The sequence below is a fragment of the Nomascus leucogenys genome, chromosome 20, assembly GCF_006542625.1.
Source record: "Nomascus leucogenys isolate Asia chromosome 20, Asia_NLE_v1, whole genome shotgun sequence".
NCBI lineage: Eukaryota > Metazoa > Chordata > Mammalia > Primates > Hylobatidae > Nomascus > Nomascus leucogenys.
Genome location: NC_044400.1, coordinates 16,832,087 through 16,851,209, shown reverse-complemented (window position 1 = coordinate 16,851,209; position 19,123 = coordinate 16,832,087). Strand labels below are relative to the sequence as shown.

General features: G+C 36.7%; 1 protein-coding gene across 2 annotated transcripts in view; it reads left to right on the top strand.

The window, feature by feature from the left end:
* RAB3GAP1 (RAB3 GTPase activating protein catalytic subunit 1) overlaps nt 1–19,123 on the top strand; it is a 120,381-nt gene that overhangs the window by 36,313 nt on the left and 64,945 nt on the right. For both annotated transcript variants that reach the window (XM_030800922.1, XM_030800921.1), the window contains exons 4-5: nt 5,017–5,149; nt 7,641–7,719. In XM_030800922.1, the coding sequence (XP_030656782.1) occupies nt 5,017–5,149; nt 7,641–7,719 (212 nt within the window). The remainder of the gene's footprint in view (nt 1–5,016; nt 5,150–7,640; nt 7,720–19,123) is intronic.

The window sequence follows — 19,123 nt, the reverse complement described above, 5'->3', positions numbered from 1 at the left end:
TCCTGTTCTTGAGCTTTTTGCAGATAGACTCATACAGTATGCACTCTTCGTATCTAACTTTTTTGCTGAACGTGATGATTTAAAAATTCACCCATATAGTATGTATCATTCTTTTTATTCTATAACTATACCACAATACACTATCCTTTCTCCTATTGGTGGGCATTTAAATTGTCTCCATTTCTGGATTGTTATTATCAAAGCTTCTCTAGAGAATTTTGTAGATATCTGCTTTCCTTTCTTTGGGTATATTCTTAGGAGTGGAGTTGCTAGGTCTTAGGGTAGTTACATGTTTACTTTTATTAAAAACTGGCACATTCTTTTCCAAAGTGTTTTATCATTTTATGCTGTTAGCCATGCATGAGATTTCAAGTTCCTCTGTGTTCTCTGTGACACTTGGCATTGTCAGATTTTTATATTTAGTCATTCTGTTGGGCATGAAATGGAATCTCATTGTGGTTTTAATTTGCATTTCACTGATGACTATTGATAGTAGTCATCTAGTAATTAATCACAATTACTGTTTATTGGTCATTCATAGCGCTTTCTGCTGTCTATTCAAGTCTTTTGCTCATTAAAAAATTTGGATTGTTCAATTTTTTTTTATTATCCTCATATATCCTGGTTGCAAGTGCTTTTTCAGGTATGTATTTTGTTTTTCCTGTAGTCCATGGCTTCCCCTAATCTTTTTTTTTTTTTTTTCTTTTTTCTTAGAGATAGGGTCTTGCTTTGTCACCCAGGCTGGAGTGCAGTGGTACAATCATAGCTCACTGCAGCCTTAAACTCTTGGTCTCAAGTGATCCTCCTGCCTTAGCCTCCCTAAGTAGCTAGGACTACAGGTGCACACCACCATGCCCAGCTAATTATTTTGTAGAGACAGGGTCTTGTTGCCCAAGCTGGTCTCAAACTTCCGACTTCAAGTGATCCTCCCTGATGGACCTCCCAAAGAGCTGAGATGACAGGTGTGAGCCACTGTGCCCAGCCACTTAATCATTTTCTTAACTGTGTCTTTTGATAAGCACAAATTTTATTTAGCTGAAGTTCATTTTCTCTGTTTTTAATTTTAATTGTTAGTGTTTTTTGTGTCTGGTCAAAGGAATCTTTGCCTATCCCAAGGTATTTGCAAGATCCCAAGATATTCTCATGTTTTCTTCCATGTGAATATTTAATTATTCCAGGACCGTTTGTTGAAAAGACTATTATTTCCCCCCTGAATTCCAATGGCATCTCTGTTGTGAAGTCAGGTATAAGTGCGAATGTTATTTCTGGACTCTATTTCATTGATGTGTTTGTCTATCTTTATGCCTATACTATACTGTCTTAATTATTGTAGCAAAGTAAGTGTTAAAATCAGGTAGCATACTTATTCATCAAAATTATTTTAGCTGTTCTAGGTTCTTTGGATTTTCATATTAGTTTTAGAATCAACTTGTCAATTTCTACAAAATGCCTCTTGCTGATGTTTTGATTGGGATCATGTTGAATATATAGATTAACTTGGGGAGAACTGATGTGTTCACAGTGTTTTATCTTCCAATCCATGTATATGATGAATCTCTATTGGGTCTTTAATATCTCTCTGCAGTGTTTTGAAGTATTTTAGGTAGAGTTTTTTCTCATCTTTCATTAGGTTTATTCCTAGATAATTTCTTTTTTTAATGGTAGTAAGGGGTATTTTTAAAAATTTCTCTTTCCAAGCATTTGTTGCTAGTATATAAAAATACAGATGGTTATTATATATTGACCTTGAATTTCATAACTTTGTAAACTCATCAGTTTTAATCATTTGTTTGTAGATTCTTTTGGATATTCTACATACATGATCAGGTAATCTGTGAATAGGGACAGTTTTCTTTTAAATCTATACATTTATCTCTTTTTATTTTCTGGTTAGGATCCTCAAAGGTAATTTTTAATGAATTACTAGGTCGATTTTGATGAACTAGAATTGTCATTTCGGTTCGCATAGCAGATACATGACATACTGGAAATTGGTATCAAATGACTATATCCTAATGGAATTGAATATGGGATGTTAGAGTGTTGTTTATCAGTTGAGTCTGTTTTAGAGACAGAACTTGGATGCCTTGTCTTTATTGAATACAATCAGATCTTCCTCTAGATTGTTGTTGGTAAGGTTGACAACAGTACCAGAATCCAAAATTAGGGTGAGACAGTATCTCTGTATCATTTTAAAAGATTTACTGCAAACTTGAAAAAGGGATTTCTCTCTTCTTTTCTGGACTTTCTTTTACCTAGTTTTAGCCATAACTGCTTTATATTGGGCATTTCTTCTAGCAAAACAAGCTCGTATGTACATTATCATATTACTTACTGCCTCTTGAGACTTTGGTATAGGCAGTTGATGCCTTGATTTAACACAGGTCAACCTCATGGTAAAGAAATCTACCCCACACAAAAAAATTATGATTTTTGGCCAGGTGTGGTGGCTCATGCCTGTAATCCCAGCACTTTGGGAGGCTGAGGTGGGCAGATGACTTGAGATCAGGAGTTCAAGACCAGCCTGGCCAACATAGTGAAACCCTGTCTCTACTAAAAATTCAAAAATTAGCCAGGCATCGTGCTGCATGCCTGTAATCCCAGCAACATGGGAGACTGATGCAGGAGAATCGCTTAAACCTGGGAGGCGGAAGTTGCAGTGAACCAAGATCACACCACTGCACTCCAGCCTGGGTGACAGAGTGAGACTCCATCTCAAAAAAAAAAAAAAAAAAAAAAAAAAAAATTAAAATTCTTTGCCCGCTTTTTGATGGGGTTGTTTTTTCTTGTAAATTTGTTTAAGTTCTTTGTAGATTCTGGATCCATTAGCCCTTTGTCAGATGGATAGATTGCAAAAATTTTCTCCCATTCTGTAGGTTGCCTGTTCACTCTGATAATGGTTTCTTTTGCTGTGCAAGAAGCTCTTTAGTTTAATTAGATCCCATTTGTCAATTTTGGCAGTTGTTGCCATTGTTTTTGGTGTTTTAATCATGAAGTCTTTGCTAATATGCCTAGGTTTTCTTCTAGGGTTTCTATGGTTTTAGGTCTTATGTTTAAGTCTTTAATCCATCTTGAATTAATTTTTGTATAAGGTATAAGGAAGGGGTCCAGTTTCAGTTTTCTGTATATGGCTAGCCAGTTTTCCCAACACCATTTATTAAATAGGGAATCCTTTCCCCATTGCTTGTTTTTGTCAGGTTTGTCAAAGATCAGATGGTTGTAGATGTGTCGTGTTATTTCTGAGGCCTCTGTTCTGTTCTGTTGGTCTATATATCTGTTTTGGTAAAAAGTACCATGCCGTTTTGGTTACTGTAGCCTTGTAATATAGTTTGAAGTCAGGCAGCGTGATACCTCTAGCTTTGTTCTTTTTGCTTAGGATTGTCTTGGCTATATGGGCGCTTTTTTGGTTCCATATGAAATTTAGTTTTTTCTAATTCTGTGAAGAAAGCCAATGATAGCTTAATGGGGATAGCATTGAATCTATAAATTACTTTGGGCAGTGTGGCCATTTTCATAGTATTGATACTTTCCATCCATGACCATGGACTGTTTGTCCATTTGTTTGTGTCCTCTCTTATTTCCTTGACTCAGCAATCCCATTACTGGGTATATACCCAAAGGATTATAAATCATTTTACTATAAAGACACAGGCACACATATGTTTATTGCAGCACTGTTCACAACAGCAAAGACTTGGAACCAACCCAGATGTCCGTCAATGACAGACTGGATTAAGAAAATGTGGCACATATACACCATGGAGTACTATGCAGCCATAAAAGAGGATGAATTCATGTCCTTTGTAGGGACATGGATGAAGCTGGAAACCATCATTCTCAGCACTCTAACACGGGAATAGAAAACCACATGCTGCATGTTCTCACTCATAAGTGTGAGTTGAACAGTGAGAACACATGGACACAGGGAGAGAAGCATCACACACTGGGACCTGTTGGGGGAGGGGAGGGCTAGGGGAGGGATAGCATTAGGAGAAATACCTAATGTAGATGACCAGTTGATGGGTGCAGCAAACCACTATGGCACGTGTATAGCTATGTAATAAACCTGCATGTTCTGCACATGTATCCCAGAACTTAAAGTATAATAAAAGAATTATGATTTTGGATGTGTATCATACATGACAGTTCAAATACTAATGAAAAGATTGATATTTGATGTACTTATGTAATAATATACACTTAGGACACTTAAAATAGGATTTAATTTAATTTAGAATTATAAGTATCTTTCCAGGAATATATATAAAAACTGAGATGTTTACACTAGGTATAGCCATGAAAACATTTTTAAAATAGTAACTCACAGATTCATTGCTTATATATTTTCAGTCTAGTTTGGGGCTATCTGTGCTTGGCTAGTTGCTTGGTTGGTGTTTCCTGCCTTATGTGGTGCTATGCTGTAATGACTGTTTACCTCTCCATTGGAAAAAATAGCTATGGGAGATTAGAAGCTCTGTGGGAAAAATCCTTTTTTATGCTTAGGGTTATGTGTAAGTAAGGAGCTCTTTGGAACTCTTAATATATGTTTTTCATTCAAGAAGTTGCTGTTCAAATGGAAAGACTTGAATGCCAAAGCTTGATAAAGAAGCAGGAATCTGTTAAATAAGTGCTACAGGTGTCATGCCACTTAAATTGATTGTGCAGACTGCTTCTTTATGAAGCAATTTCTGGTGTCAAATAATGCTATATGCTGTGTTATTAATATATATTGATGTGTTCATGATTTTATGTAGAGACATCTTGGAAAAAATTGTTATTAATCTTTGTGAGTCACTTGATAGTTAATATTCTAGGAGAAATTTCTTTTTAAAGGAACACTGTGATAAATCATTTATAAAATAATTTTCTCTTGGTTGCATTCACTTTTATGTTTTTCTTTGATTGTATGGAGGATATTTATAGAGCAGAAAAAGGGGAAAATATTCCTGTCGTTAGTAAACGTAATGATAGCTATTGATTAAGGTAAATATTTTGCCATTTTATTGTTACATATAGGGTATATTTACTTCTGGCACATGGGAAGAGAAATCAGATGAAATTTCCTTTGCTGACTTCAAGTTCTCAGTCACTCATCATTATCTTGTACAAGAGTCCACTGATAAAGAAGGAAAGGATGAGTTATTAGAGGGTAAGTTATTTCTATATAATAATATTAACTTCTGATTTTTAAGAGTGGCTGTAATTTTGAATTATTAATTTAGTTTTCTTCCATAGTGTCAGTTTCTCTGGAACTGTTTTACATAAGCAAAGTTGTTTCACCACATCTGAGGTAGAGGATGAATTACAGTGTCATTCATTTTTCAATTAATTAAATCAGCTCATATTTATTGAGTACCTAACATGTACCAAGTACTCTTCCAAGCCCTACATTCCAGTAGGGAAGATAAGATAGATAAGTAAGTAACCGTAATAGGTAGAAAGTGATAAGTGCATCCTGAAGTACAGATAAAGTTCTGTTGGAATTCAGAGGAGAAAAGATCACTTTTAATTGGGAGATTAGAGAAGGAGAATTAAGCAAGTAAAGTTTGGCTTTGAAGGATTACAAATAAAGGAAAATCTGTTGATTAGAGGGTAGTATTTTGGATTTACTCCAGATTTTGGAGTCAAAACAAGTGGATTAAAATTTTATTTTTTCTACTTGCTAGTTAGTTGCCCCTTCTAAGCTTGAGTTATCTCAGTTGTAAAATGAAGTAATACTACCTGGAGGGCTAAGTGAAGATTTAATGAGAAATTGTACATAAGCAAGTATCTCAGTACCTGACCCATGCCAGGTACTCAATAAATGGTGTCTATAATTGTTAATAGGTCAAATCATCCAAAATCTTCTGTCCTTACATAAACTAGCGCATAACAGTGAGTGGGCAAGATACTGAATAAACATGAACTTTGGAGCGGCCAGTCAAATACCCTTCTTCATTCACTAAGCAAATAAATAGGTAGAATGTGTTAAACTTTTTCTGATCATAACAGGTTATCATTTGTAAGCTCAGACCTGAAAAAATCTGTGCTTTTTCTTGTGTAAGAATAGAGTTATGTTACCTTTTCTATTATGTATATTCTTCTTAGAAACAAAACAATTAGATAACATATACATTCAGATTCATAAACCAGGGAAGATAACATTAACCATATATACATATATTGAAGGCAATTATACAGCAAAAGAAAATAATTAAGCCAGAATGTGAATATGAGAAGTTTAAGAGGAAGAGGGAAGTGTGTGCAATTGGTGGGAGGTCTCATAATAGCCCAGCAATTTTCAGGTTCAACATTCTGCCAATTAACGAAGGAAACTATTCAAGATAGCAAAAATTTAAGTGCTGTTAATTTAAGGGAAGATCATGCATCAAGGAAAAGCTGCTGTAGTAAAGAGCCTTAGAATCAGTGGTCTGAGATGAATAGATAAAGGAGACTGTGGTACAATGAAGGCGAATGATTTTTTTGTTTGTTTTTGAGACGGAGTTTCACTCTTGTTGTCCAGGCTGGAGTGCAATGGCGCGATCTCAGCTCACTGCAACCTCTGCCTCCCGGGTTCAAGCAATTCTCCTGCCTCAGCTTCCAAAGTTGCTGGGATTACAGGCACCAATCACCGTGCCCAGTTAATTTTTTGTATTTTTAGTAGAGACAGGGTTTTGTTATGTTGACCGGGCTGGTCTTGAACTCCTGACCTCAGGTGATCCACCTGTCTTGGCCTTCCAAAGTGCTGGGATTACAGGCGTGAACCACTGTGCCCAGCCAAAGGTGAATGAATTTTAAGCTAGTTAAGGCATTGTTGCAAGTGTACGTATAAAGTGCAGTTTTCTTTTAATTTGGTTGTGACTGAGCTTGTAACTTATAGTAGGAGTTACAAGCCAAACCATCAGCTCAGTTTTACAGATACACATTTAAAACTATATTATCAGAGGTCAGGAGATTTGAGCACTAATCATTTATTTTGTCAGAGTTGCCTATTGCTTTTGGTCTGAAAAGCATCAAATTGTTGGCATTCTCTTTAGTCTTTTAGCAAAATAAAAAGCATAGATTTGCTAAGCAATGATAGCTATACAACAAAAATTATTTTTTTGAATGGATACTATTTTTTATGCATTGAATTTGTCATGTATTTATGAGTATAATGATCTTTTATGTTAGTACCTTATTGTGGATAGCAATTTAAGTGTGTAAACATGGTTTAGAAGTGGGAAGCCAGGTAGAAGTTTTACAAGAACATTTAAGATGGACAGGGGGCCTAAAAAGGCTTGCTATGGGAGGTTATACAGAGTTGACATATCTCTAAATAGAATGTTGAAGAAAAGTAGAGGCAAGGACAGGCTAAGAAGAATAAATAAAACGAAGCTTTCTGGTAAGGATGAGGAATTGTGTGAGTTGTGACTCAGAAGCAAAAAAATACTTTAAACATGGAAGTGGCATCTGTCTTTTTTATAGGCTACTTTTATTTGAAGAAAAAAAAATGAGAGAGAAATCCCTCTCCCTGTACTCAAGAGCTATCTTTAGATATGAATCTTAAAGCAATACCAAAACTGCATGATCTAGCAAGACATGTGTTTCCTCAAAGCATGTTATAAAACTCTGCCTGATCATGAACATACTAACTTTTTCATTATCAAATGTTTTTGTAGATGTTATTCCACAATCTATGCAAGATTTGCTGTGTATGAATAATGACTTTCCTCCAAGAGCACATTGCCTGGTAAGATGGTAGGTATATATTTTACCCAGTATCTTTTAGTATGTATATTGCAGGGGACCTCAACACTGTCCCCAAGTTCACTGATTTGCTAAGAAGACTCAGAGGACTCAGCATTTAATTGCAGCTGATTTATTGCAGAGACAGGATACAGGGCAAAATCTGCAAAGGGAAGAGGCACGTGAGGCGAAGTCCAGAGGAAGTACAAGCTTTTAAGAATCCTTTCCTAATGGAGTCAGGCAAGATGTACTCAGTTCCCTCAGCAACAAATTGTGACAAAATATGTGAAACATTGTCTATCAGGGACAGTGTTAGAGGCTCAGCACCCCAGGTTTTTAATTAGGGGGCTGGTCATATAAGCACCCTTTAACTGGTATATACCAAAATTTCAGGCTCCCAGAAGGAAAGCAGGTGTTCAGCATAAATTACATTGTTTGCATAAACAATTTAGGCTTAGTGAGCAGCTTAATCAGTTCTGGGAATGGTGAGAACCCTCCCCAAATCCCATTTCCCAGCTGTCGGCCAAGAGCTAACCTTGCAACCAGGCTTTTCTTTTCTTTTTTATTTTTTTGGTTTGTTTTTTCTTTTAGTTTTTTTGTTTTTAATTATTGTGGATATATAATAGTTTTACAAATGTAATAGTTGTACATATTTATCTTTTTTTCAAAAGAAATGATAAATGCTTGAGGTGATGGATTCCCCAATTAAACGTTCCAATTCCATTCTTTTATTTAACTTGACATATACAACAAATTATTGTTAACTGTAGGCGCCATATTTTGCTACTGAATGCTAGATCTTACTTTTTCTATCCAACTGTATTTTTATCCCATTAACTATCCGCTCTTTATGCCCTGCTCCCCGTTACCCTTCTAAGCCTCTGGTAATTCTACTTAGAGATATGTCAACTCTGTATCACCTCCCATAGCTAGCCTTTTTAAGCCCCCTGGCCATCTTAAATCTTCTTGTAAAACTTCTACCCAGCTTCCCACTTCTAACCCATGTTTACACACTTTAATGACTATCCATAAGACAATAACATCATTCTATTCTCTTATCTCCATGAGTTCAGTTTTTTTTTTTTTTTTTTTGTAGCTCCCACATATTAGTGGAAACGTACAATACTTGTCTTTCTGTGCCTGGCTTATTTCACTTAAATGTCTTTCAGTTCCTTCTATGCTGTTGTAAATGACAGGATTTCCTTGTTTTTTATGGCTGAATAATATTCCATTGTGTATATGTACCACATTTTCTTCATTCATCTATTGATGGGTACTTAGGTTGATTCCATATCTTGGTTATTGTGAATAATGCTGTGGTAAACATGGGAGTGGAGATATCCTTTCAGTATACTGATTTCCTTTGTGCAAGCAGGCTTTTTTTTTTTTTTTTAAACGGAGTCTCGCTCTGTCGCCCAGGCTGGAGTGCAGTGGCGTGATCTCGGCTCACTGCAATCTCTGCCTCCCGGGTTCATGTCATTCTCCTCCCTCAGCCTCCCGAGTAGCTGGGACTACACGTGTCCACCACCACGCCCAGCTAATTTTTTTGTATTTTTAGTAGAGACAAGGTTTCACCGTGTTAGCCAGGATGGTCTCGATCTCCTGACCTCGTGATCCACCTGCCTCGGCCTCCCAAAGTGCTGGGATTACAGGCGTGAGCCACCGCACCCGGCCACAGGCAGGCTTTTTTAAGGATAGCATCACAGGCCTGCTGGTTCATCTTTTCTGCACAATGTATTTCATAATCCAGGATAGTGCTTAACTATAGTCTCGTGACAAGCATGGGACATCTAAATATCATAGAAATTTTAATACATATTATTGAATATTGAAATAAACTCAATATGTTGGATGTTGACCTGTTATATGATAAAATCAAAACTCACTGTGTCTAAACTATAAATGTGATACATTAAGAGGTACAGTCTTACCCCCTTATCTGTGGTTTTGCTTTCTGTGGTTTCAGTTACCTGTGGTCAAGTGTAGTCTGAAAATATTAAATGGAAAATTTCAGGCAAAAACAACAAGTTTTAAATTGCATGCTGTTCTGAGTAGTATGGTGAAGTCTTGGGCCATTCTGTCCTGGAAGTGAATCATGCCTTTGTCCAGTGTATCTACAATGTATACACTACCTGCCCCTTAGGCACTTAGTAGTCATCTTGGTTATCAGATTGACAAATCACAAGAAGAAGGGTGAGTATAGTACAATAAGGTATCTTGAGAGAGAGAGAGACCACATTTATATAACTTTTATTACAAAATATTGTCATAACTGTTCTATTGGTACTATATATAGGAAAAAACAGTACATACAGGCTTCGATACCATCTGCAGTTTCAAGCATCCACTAGGGGTCTTGGAACTTACCTTCCACGGATAAGGAGGGACTATTTACGTCACATTTAAAAGGTCTCTTCTGTCTTTTTCAATTATTCCAAGTGTCTCTGAACTTTATTTTGGATGGAGTGGTCTTAAAACAAACTACCACCAAAATGGCCCTAGTAAAGAATACATGTTTAAGAAAGGAGACCTAGTTAAAGGAAATTTATATACTGGTTTGAAATTATTGGTATCAGTTGGTCTTTTGATTTTTTTTAATTAAAGAATTCTAAGGTAGGGGAAAATGATATTAATCTGTGTTTATCTTTTTCTTCATTTCGTATAGCAAATAGGCTGTGTAGCACTTCAAAAAAGAAAATTATTTGCAAATGCAGGTAAACGGGATAGTGTTTCGTAAATATTCCTCTTTTAGTATGACCTTTTAAAAATTGTTCACTTGGCCGGGCGCGGTGGCTCACGCTTGTAATCCCAGCACTTTGGGAGGCCGAGGCGGGCGGATCACGAGGTCAGGAGATCGAGACCACGGTGAAACCCCGTCTTCACTAAAAATACAAAAAAAAAAAAAAAATTAGCCGGGCGTGGTGGCGGGCGCATGTAGTCCCAGCCACTCGGAGAGGCTGAGGCAGGAGAATGGCGTGAACCCGGGAGGCGGAGCTTGCAGTGAGCCGAGATTGCGCCACTGCACTCCAGCCTGGGTGACAGAGCGAGACTCCGTCTCAAAAAAAAAAAAAAAATTGTTCACTTAAACAACTTAACTAAAAAAGAAATGTAATAATTATGTTTATTAAATTTAATCCTTCCACATTCTGTTCTGGCCTTTTAAAATATGAATATATACATTTAATATGATTAAATTTATCAGAAGGCAGCATAGTATCAGAGCATGAGCTTTGTATGCATTCATTCAACATTAATTGAACACTTACTTACTGTTTGGCTACATACTGAATTAGGTTTAATTCCTAACTCAGGTACTTAGTATCTCTGCAACTTTGAGCAAGTTACTTAATTTCTTGTAGTTTGTTTCTACACTGGTAAACTAAGAATAATAAATAATATGCACTTTCAGGGTAGTTATGAGGATCAAATAAGATAATGGCACCTAGTATGTTTATCAAAATCTAAATGCTATTAACATGATTTCAGCCTTTTGATATGTATTTCCTCACTGTTACATAGTCCGTGGTCAAAATATTAAATGAAGTAATGAAACCTTTCTATATATTAATACAAATAACTTGTTAGTAGGGTGGTTTTTGTAACCTTTCCATTTACTTTTAAAAATATTTTTAGTAAAATTGGACTTTTTGTGGAGGTGAGCAGTTCTCTGAACTTCAACACTTTATGTAGTTTTTTACTAGTATCAAAATCAGGAGATAGAACAGTTCTATAACACCCCCTCACCTCCGCCGCCAAAAAAAAAAAAGCCCTATTGTCCCTTTTGTCTCTTAGTAAGCATAGGCACATCCTTCCCACTTTTTTTTTTTTTTTTTTTTTTTTTTTTTTTTTAAAGAGACAGGTCTCACTCTCTCACTCTGTCACCCAGGCTGGAATACATTGGTGCAATCATGGGTACTGTAGCCTTGAACTCCTGGGCTCAAGTGATCCTTCTGCCTCAGCCTCTTGAGTATCTAGAACTACAGGTGCACACCACCATGCCTGGCTAAGTTGGGTTTTTTATTTTTTGTTGAGACAGTGTCTTGCTTTGTTGCCTGGGCTGGTGTTAAACTCTTGGCCTCAAGTGATCCTCCCACCTCAGCCTCCCAAAGTACTGGGATTATAGGTGTGAGCTACTGTACCTGACCACACTCCCCACATCCTTATAATCCCTGGAATCCCTGATCTTCCTTGGTCACTATAGTTTTGTCCTTCTGAGAGTGTCATATAAATAGAATTCTACTGTATGTAAATAGAGTTCTACTGTATGTGACTTTTAAAACAGCATGATGCCTTTGAAATCCTTTGAGGTGATTCTGCTTATCAATAGTTCGTTCCTTTTTATTGCTGAGTAGTATTTTATTGTAAGGATATACAAAGCTGTTTATTCATTCATTTGTTGAGGGTTATTAGGATTGTTTTTAGGTTTTGGCATTTTTAAATAGCGCTATACTATAAATATTTGTATACAATTTTTGTGTGAAAACACATTTTCAGTTCACTTGGGTAGATACCTAGAGTAGTATTGCTAAGTCATGTGGTAAGTGTATGTTTATAGGAAACTGCAAAACATTTCTAGAGTAGATGTACCATTTTGCATTCCCACCAACAATGTATGAAAATTCCAGTTTCTACATCCTTATCAGCACTTGGTATTGTCAGTATTTGTTTTTAGCCATTCCTAGTAGGTGCATAGTGGTATCTCATCCTAATTTTAATTTTGAACATCTTTCATGTGTTTATTTGTCCATGTATATCTTCTCTATATTACAGTGTCCAAGTCTTTTGCACATGTTTCAATTGGGTTGTTTGTTTTCTTTTCTGGGGGTGGGGGGTTGTTTGTTTTCTTGCTGTTAAGTTTTGAGAGTTCATTGTATACTTTGGATATAAATCTTTTTTATAATGTGTGATTTCCAAAAATTTTCTAGAGAAGACATCGCTAAGAGAAATGAAAAGCTTATCTGTAACAGATAAGACTGTAACTTTTAATTTCTCTTACGATGTCTTTTCTAGAAGAAAAGTTTTAAAATTGAATGAAGTTCAGTTTTATCAATTTTTAATTTTATGGATTTTGCTTTTGGTGCTATATCTGAGGACTTTTTGCTCTAGGTCACAAATCTTTCTCCTATTAAAAACATTATTTTATTTTGGAATTATTCAAAATCTGAGGGTGAAAGCAGCTGTTTATGGATGCTGGAGATGGTGGTAGCAGGTCCATTACCTGGCTGGCAAAAGGGGTGGCAGTGGCCTGTAATACTCTTTCCAAAAACCCCTAATCCTAATGTATCCATTTTGATATTTAGATGTTACTTGATTTCTTTCAGCATTGTCTTACAGTTTTCAGCACGAAGATCCTGTAAATGTTATATATTATGTTTCTACTTGTTGCTTTCTTATAAAGGAGCTATTGTAATGATATTTAAAAATTTTTTCATTTCCAATTGTTTGTTTCTAGTACGTAGGAATATGGCGGATTTTGAGGGGTTGACCTTGTATCCTGTAACCTTGCTAAACACAATGACTAGCTCAGGGAGTTGTCATTTCTTTGGGGTTTTCTATGTATACAATCACTGTCTCTGAATATGGATAGTATTATTTCTTTTCTAATCTCTGTTCTTTTTAAAAAATATGTATTACAAGAAAACATGAAGCAGTCTGTCCATTTTTTTTTTTTTTGCTTTTTAAAACTGGCTAGGGCTTCCAGTAAAATACTGAATAGGAGTTCCTTATCTCAGGGGGTCAGCATTTAGTCTTTTGCTATTAAGTATGATATTAGCTGTAGGTTTTTTCATAGATGCTCTTTATCAGATTGAGAAAATTCCCTTTTGTTCCTGCTTTGCTGAGAGTTTTTATTATGAATGGATGTTGAATTTTGTCAAGTCCTTTTTCTGTTTAAATTGATATGATTGTTGTTTTCTGTTTAAATTGATATGATTTATTTTCTTTAGATTTTTAATATGTTGATTGCATTGATTGATTTTTGGATATATAACCAGCTTTGCATTCTCAAGATAAACTCCACTTCTTTGTGGTACAATTTGTATTTCTCTGGGCGTGTGTGTGTGTGTTTGTGTGTGTGTGTGTGTATGTGTATTGCTGTATTTGATATGCTAATAGTTTGTTGAGGACTTCAGTGTCTATGTTCATGAGGGATGTTGGTCTGTAGTTTTCTTTTCTCATGCTTTGGTTTTGGTATCAGAGTAATGTTGGCCTTATAATGTGAGTCAGAAAGTATTTTGTTCTCTTTTATCTTCTTTGAGAGAGTGTGTAAAATTGTTTTTTTTTTTAACTGTCTGATAGAATTTGCCTTTGCAACTTTCTGAGCCTGGCATTCTCATTTTATTGAGGTGGCAATTCCTTCTAGGGTCCAGGATTTAAGCAGAAGTCTCAGTTCCAGTACCTTGTCTCATGTATATCCATATCCCTGAGAGGTCATTCAAAACATTACAACCTCCATAGTGATTTGGATTGATGGAGTAAATCTAAATCTAAAGGATACAGAAGGAAGCTTGTGTGTTTAGGTTATATAGCAGAGAGATTGGTAATCTCATCAGAAAGATAGGCAGCTTCCAAGTCCCAGGCCCTCGTAAGCAGAGGCACAGTTGTAGATGATAATATCTGAGTGATATTGTGCTTCTGGAAGCCTAGTTTCTGGGCCTAGACTTATTTATATTTATTATTATGAGACTGGGGCATTATTGGACATAGCCTAATCTGGATGCATGCCAAAGACCACTTTCCCTGGGCTGGGTGTACCTCATCATCTCAGAGTTATATAATTCACATTATGACTGCTAGGCTAAAATACATGGTATTGTCAGATGTAAACAGACTTTTCTTCCATCATTCTTGTTCTCTTCAGTCTAGCACAGCATAGTCAGTTTTGCAAATAGTTTTATAAGTCAGACTAACAGACTTTTAGCAGTTGCAAACAGTTTTATAAGTCAGACTAACAGACATTTAGCAGTAAAAGGCTTACCCTGTAAAATCCCAGCTCCCAGTGCCCAGCTGTTAGGGCCTGTAGCCAAAGCTGATCATCCCCTGTTATTTTCCAGTCACCTTCTATGCCTGCTTTTGCCTTTCAGTATACTCTTTGTTTCTGTTACCCAGGAATCTCCTTTTTATTATTTCAAATTCAGCTGTGTATTTTGACAGCATTGCATATTTGATCAGGTATTTCTGTGTGGTTTGGGACAAGGAGGGCCTGTGTCATGTTACTTTGCCGTATGGTTGGAAGTCACTTTCAGTTTTGTCTTACTCGACCTTTCTTAAAGTTTAGGAAGCCAACAATAAAGCTTTTGAGAACTGTTTAAAAGTTAAGCATATTAAATGTATGTGTATTTTCTTTTATTCAGCAAACATTATTTTTAAACATTTACTGTGATCCAGATACAGAAATATCAAGGATAAAACATGGTTACTGCCTTAGTAATCTTTGGGATTAATAGAAAGACAGATAAGGGGGTAGACAACAATAACATTTTGTGATAAATGCTCTCATAGAAGGCAGAACACAAGGTTTGATGGAAACTCATAGGAGGTACCTGTAATTCAGACAGATTGAGTCAGGAAAATGTTTCCAGACAAGGTGATACCTCATCTGAATCCTGAAAGACAAGTGAGAATAAACCAGGTGAATAAGCTTAACTAATAAGTTAGGTAAAAAGATACTTGAGGCACAATTAGTAGAGGTGATGATGTTTAAATGAACTTTTGAAACTTGTAGGTAGTTTGGTAAGGTTGGGTATAGCAGTAGAGGGTTGGGAATGGGAAAAGATGAGAAGCACTTTGGTATGTGGGTATTTTAAGACTAATGTGAACCGGACATCTTAAGAGGATTTCATAATATTCTCCTTCTGTTTTATTCATATAATTTTTATTGTAATTGTTAATAAATTTCTCAAAAATTTCAAGGATACAAATTACTTGTAGTGCTTCAGAGATACTGAAGAATAACATACACAGAAGTTTTCACCTAAACATTTATTTAAATTTGAATTTTAAAAAGTTAAACCAGAATTAAAGCAATGACAGTTAAAATTTGAAAACGATTTTACAATATATGCATCTGTACTTATTTATACCATAAATATACAATTAGTATAGGTTGACCCTGTCAGAGTGATTTAAAATTAATATTAACTTATATTTTCAAATCAAATTCTGGAAAATAGATTTTTGGCATTTATGTCCAATGCTCAGTTTTGATAGTTCGAGTTTGTCTATTAATCTGTATCTATTTTGAGATCTTCTAGTTTCAGTTTTCATATCAAGCACCTCTCAGATTAGCCCCAAGCCTGTTTAACTTTGTTAAGGGACTTTTATAAAAGTGGACTTTAAAAGATATGTGGGCATGATCAATTTTATGTTCTTGGTAATGTAATTGATCTTAATGATGTGTTTTGCTGGATGTATTTCAGCCTTCTAATATACTTATCCTTTAAATATCATCATTACAGATTTATTCTCTTGATTGTTATGCTTCATGATAATATAAATAGCCCTGGAAATGACACAGACGTCAACCGTAGCAAACATTTATGTCCAAATGGAAATTCATGAGCAGAGATTTTAATAGGAAGGTGTGGTAGGCAAGATAATGAACCCTGCTAGCCCCCAGAGATGGTCCACAACCTAAATCTTAGAACCTGTGAATATGTTATGTGGCAAGAGGAATTAAGGGAGCAGATGGAATTAACATTGCTTAACAATAGACTTTAAGGTAGGGAAATTTATCCTGGATTATCTGGGTGGACCCAATATAATCACAGGAGTTCTTAAAAGTGGAAGAGGGAGACAGAGGAGAGTTAGTGTCATAGCAGTATGAGAAGAACTTGGTCCCAGTAATGTAGGTTTTTAAGATGGAAGAAGAGGGCCAAGAGCCAAGTAATGAGGGTAAGCCTCTAGAAACTGGAATGGGTTCTGCGCTAGAGCCTCCCGAAGGGACACAGCCTTGCTGCCACCCTGAATTTAGCCTCTTGAGACCTGTTTCAGACTTCTGACCTGCAGAACTATAAGATGATCAATCTGTGTTTTTTTAAGTCACCAAACTTGTAGTAATTTATTACAGCAGCAATATGAACTAATACAGAAAGTAACAGCGTGAAAGCTGTAGATGCCTGGAGAGGCTCTATTGATAGTGGAACAATACACTGAAAGCACAGCTAGGTTTAAGGGAGGACACATTTTGTCCCCATGGCTCTGCCTTTGTTGAGCGTTGTCTTTGGGCCTTTAGCTTTAGTCATGCTTTATTGGTCACCACAAAGAAACAGTCCACAAATAATCTTGTGAAAACTGTGTAGTTGAATAATTATTATGGCTTTTAAGAAATATTCATTTTTGGCTGGGCGTGGTGGCTCATGCCTGTAATCCCAGCACTATGGGACGCCAAGGTGGGCGGATCACGAGGTCAGGAGTTCGAGACCAGCCTGGCCAACATAGTGAAACCTCGTCTCTACTAAAAATACAAAAATCAGCGGGGCATGGTGGCACATGCCTGTAGTCCCGGCTACTTGGGAGGTTGAGGCAGGAGAATTGCCTGAACCCGGGAGGCAGAGGTTGCAGCAAGTCAAGATCGCGCCACTGCACACCAGCCCGGGTGACAGTGTGAGACTCCATCTCAAAAAAAAAAAAAAAAAAAAAAGAAATATTCATTTTCGTGATTTTTTATTTTTTTATTTTTTTTGAGATGGAGTCTCGCCGTATTGCCAGGCTGGAGTGCAGTGGCGAAATCTTGGCTCACTGCAACCTCCGCCTCCCGGGTTCAAGCAGTTCTCCTGCTTCAGCCTCCCGAGTAGATGGGACTACAGTCATACGCCACCATGCCTGGCTAATTTTTAGTATTTTAGTAGAGATGGGGTTTCAATGTGTTGCCCAGGCTGGTCTCGAACTCCTGATCTCAGGCAATCTGCTCACCATGGCCTCCCAAAGTGCTAGGATTACAGGCATAAGCCACCCCGCCCAGCCTCATTTTTGTGACTTTAATGTATTTTTTTGCTGGTAATAGAGATACACGTAAAAGAACCTGACAGTTTTGAGAAACCAGCATTTTAGAATAGCCCTAAGGACCTGTAAAATGTTTTCATTCTTCCAAAAGTGAATGTTAAGAGGACTTCTTGTAATGGCAGTGTGAAGTGGTTAGTGATTCCTCTTTGCTAAAGGGGAATTTTTAAAAAAGGCATTAAACTGGACAGAACTGTCAAAAAACAACCATTTCTGGCCCCTCTTCCTGTAGCTGTTTCTGTCACCTTCCCTCTTTTCTTTAATCTATGTTGGTGATAACTGAGCTTTCTAGTCTAGGCTGGCCATGAAAATACCACCTCTTTTGCCAGATGAGCAGGTTTAATTAATTCTTTGTTGAGGGGGAGGGAAGGTACCAAAACTTTTGCCTTTGCCAACCAAAAGGAACAGATTTGGTTGGGAACAGGTGGATAAAACCTGTACCTTTGTTAGACCAAGGTTGCAGTCCCAAATCGAGGCAAGTGATGGATTAGTCAGAAATTTAACAAGGAGATCTTGTATTAGAGCCATAGATACCCTCTCTGCACATCCCTAGATGACAGGAAAACTACATATATGCAGGAGAGACCCAGCAGAGCTCAAACTGGAGTGCTGGTTGCAATTTTGAATGCATTCCCTAACCTACACGCAGATCATTTAGCAGAAAGTGAAAGGAAAACCTTATAGGCTCAGGTGTTTGGGCATGATCTGTGCTCAAATTATTGGTTTACCTGCAAACTATAAAGACAAGAGGTAGCCGCTAGGGAGCCAGGCTAAAACATTGAAAATAAGAATAAAGCAATGGAATAGAGATATCAGAGGCTGCACACTGTTGAGGAGACAGTTTCCTCAGTGTAAGTCCAGGCAAGTTACGAAATACAAACAAATTGAAAAAGCTAACAACCCTCAGAAAAGTTAAACAGAATCTGGTCTTGCTACAATGTATTATCAAAATATAGGGTTTTCAACCACAAATTACTAGATGTACAATGAAACAGAAAAGTGTGACACATACAAGGGGAAAAATAGTAGAAATGGACTCTTAGTGGGTCTAGATATTAGATTTAGCAATAACATCAAAACATTTATTACAAGTATGTTGAGAGAATTGAAGGAAAGGGTCTTCAAATAATTAAATACTAACAATGAGTTACATAGGAATCTCAAAAAATAGAAACTATAATAAAGAACCAAATGGCGGCCAGGCATGGTGGCTTATGCCTGTAATCCCACCACTTTGGGAGGCTGAGGTGGGCAGATCACTTGAGGTCAGGAGTTCAAGACCAGCCTGGGCAACATGGTGAAACCCTGTCTCTACTAAAAGTACAAAATATTAAATAAAATTAGTTGGGTGTGGTGGTATGTGCCCATAGTCTCAGCTACTCAGGAGGCTGAGATAGGAGAATCACTTGAACCCAGG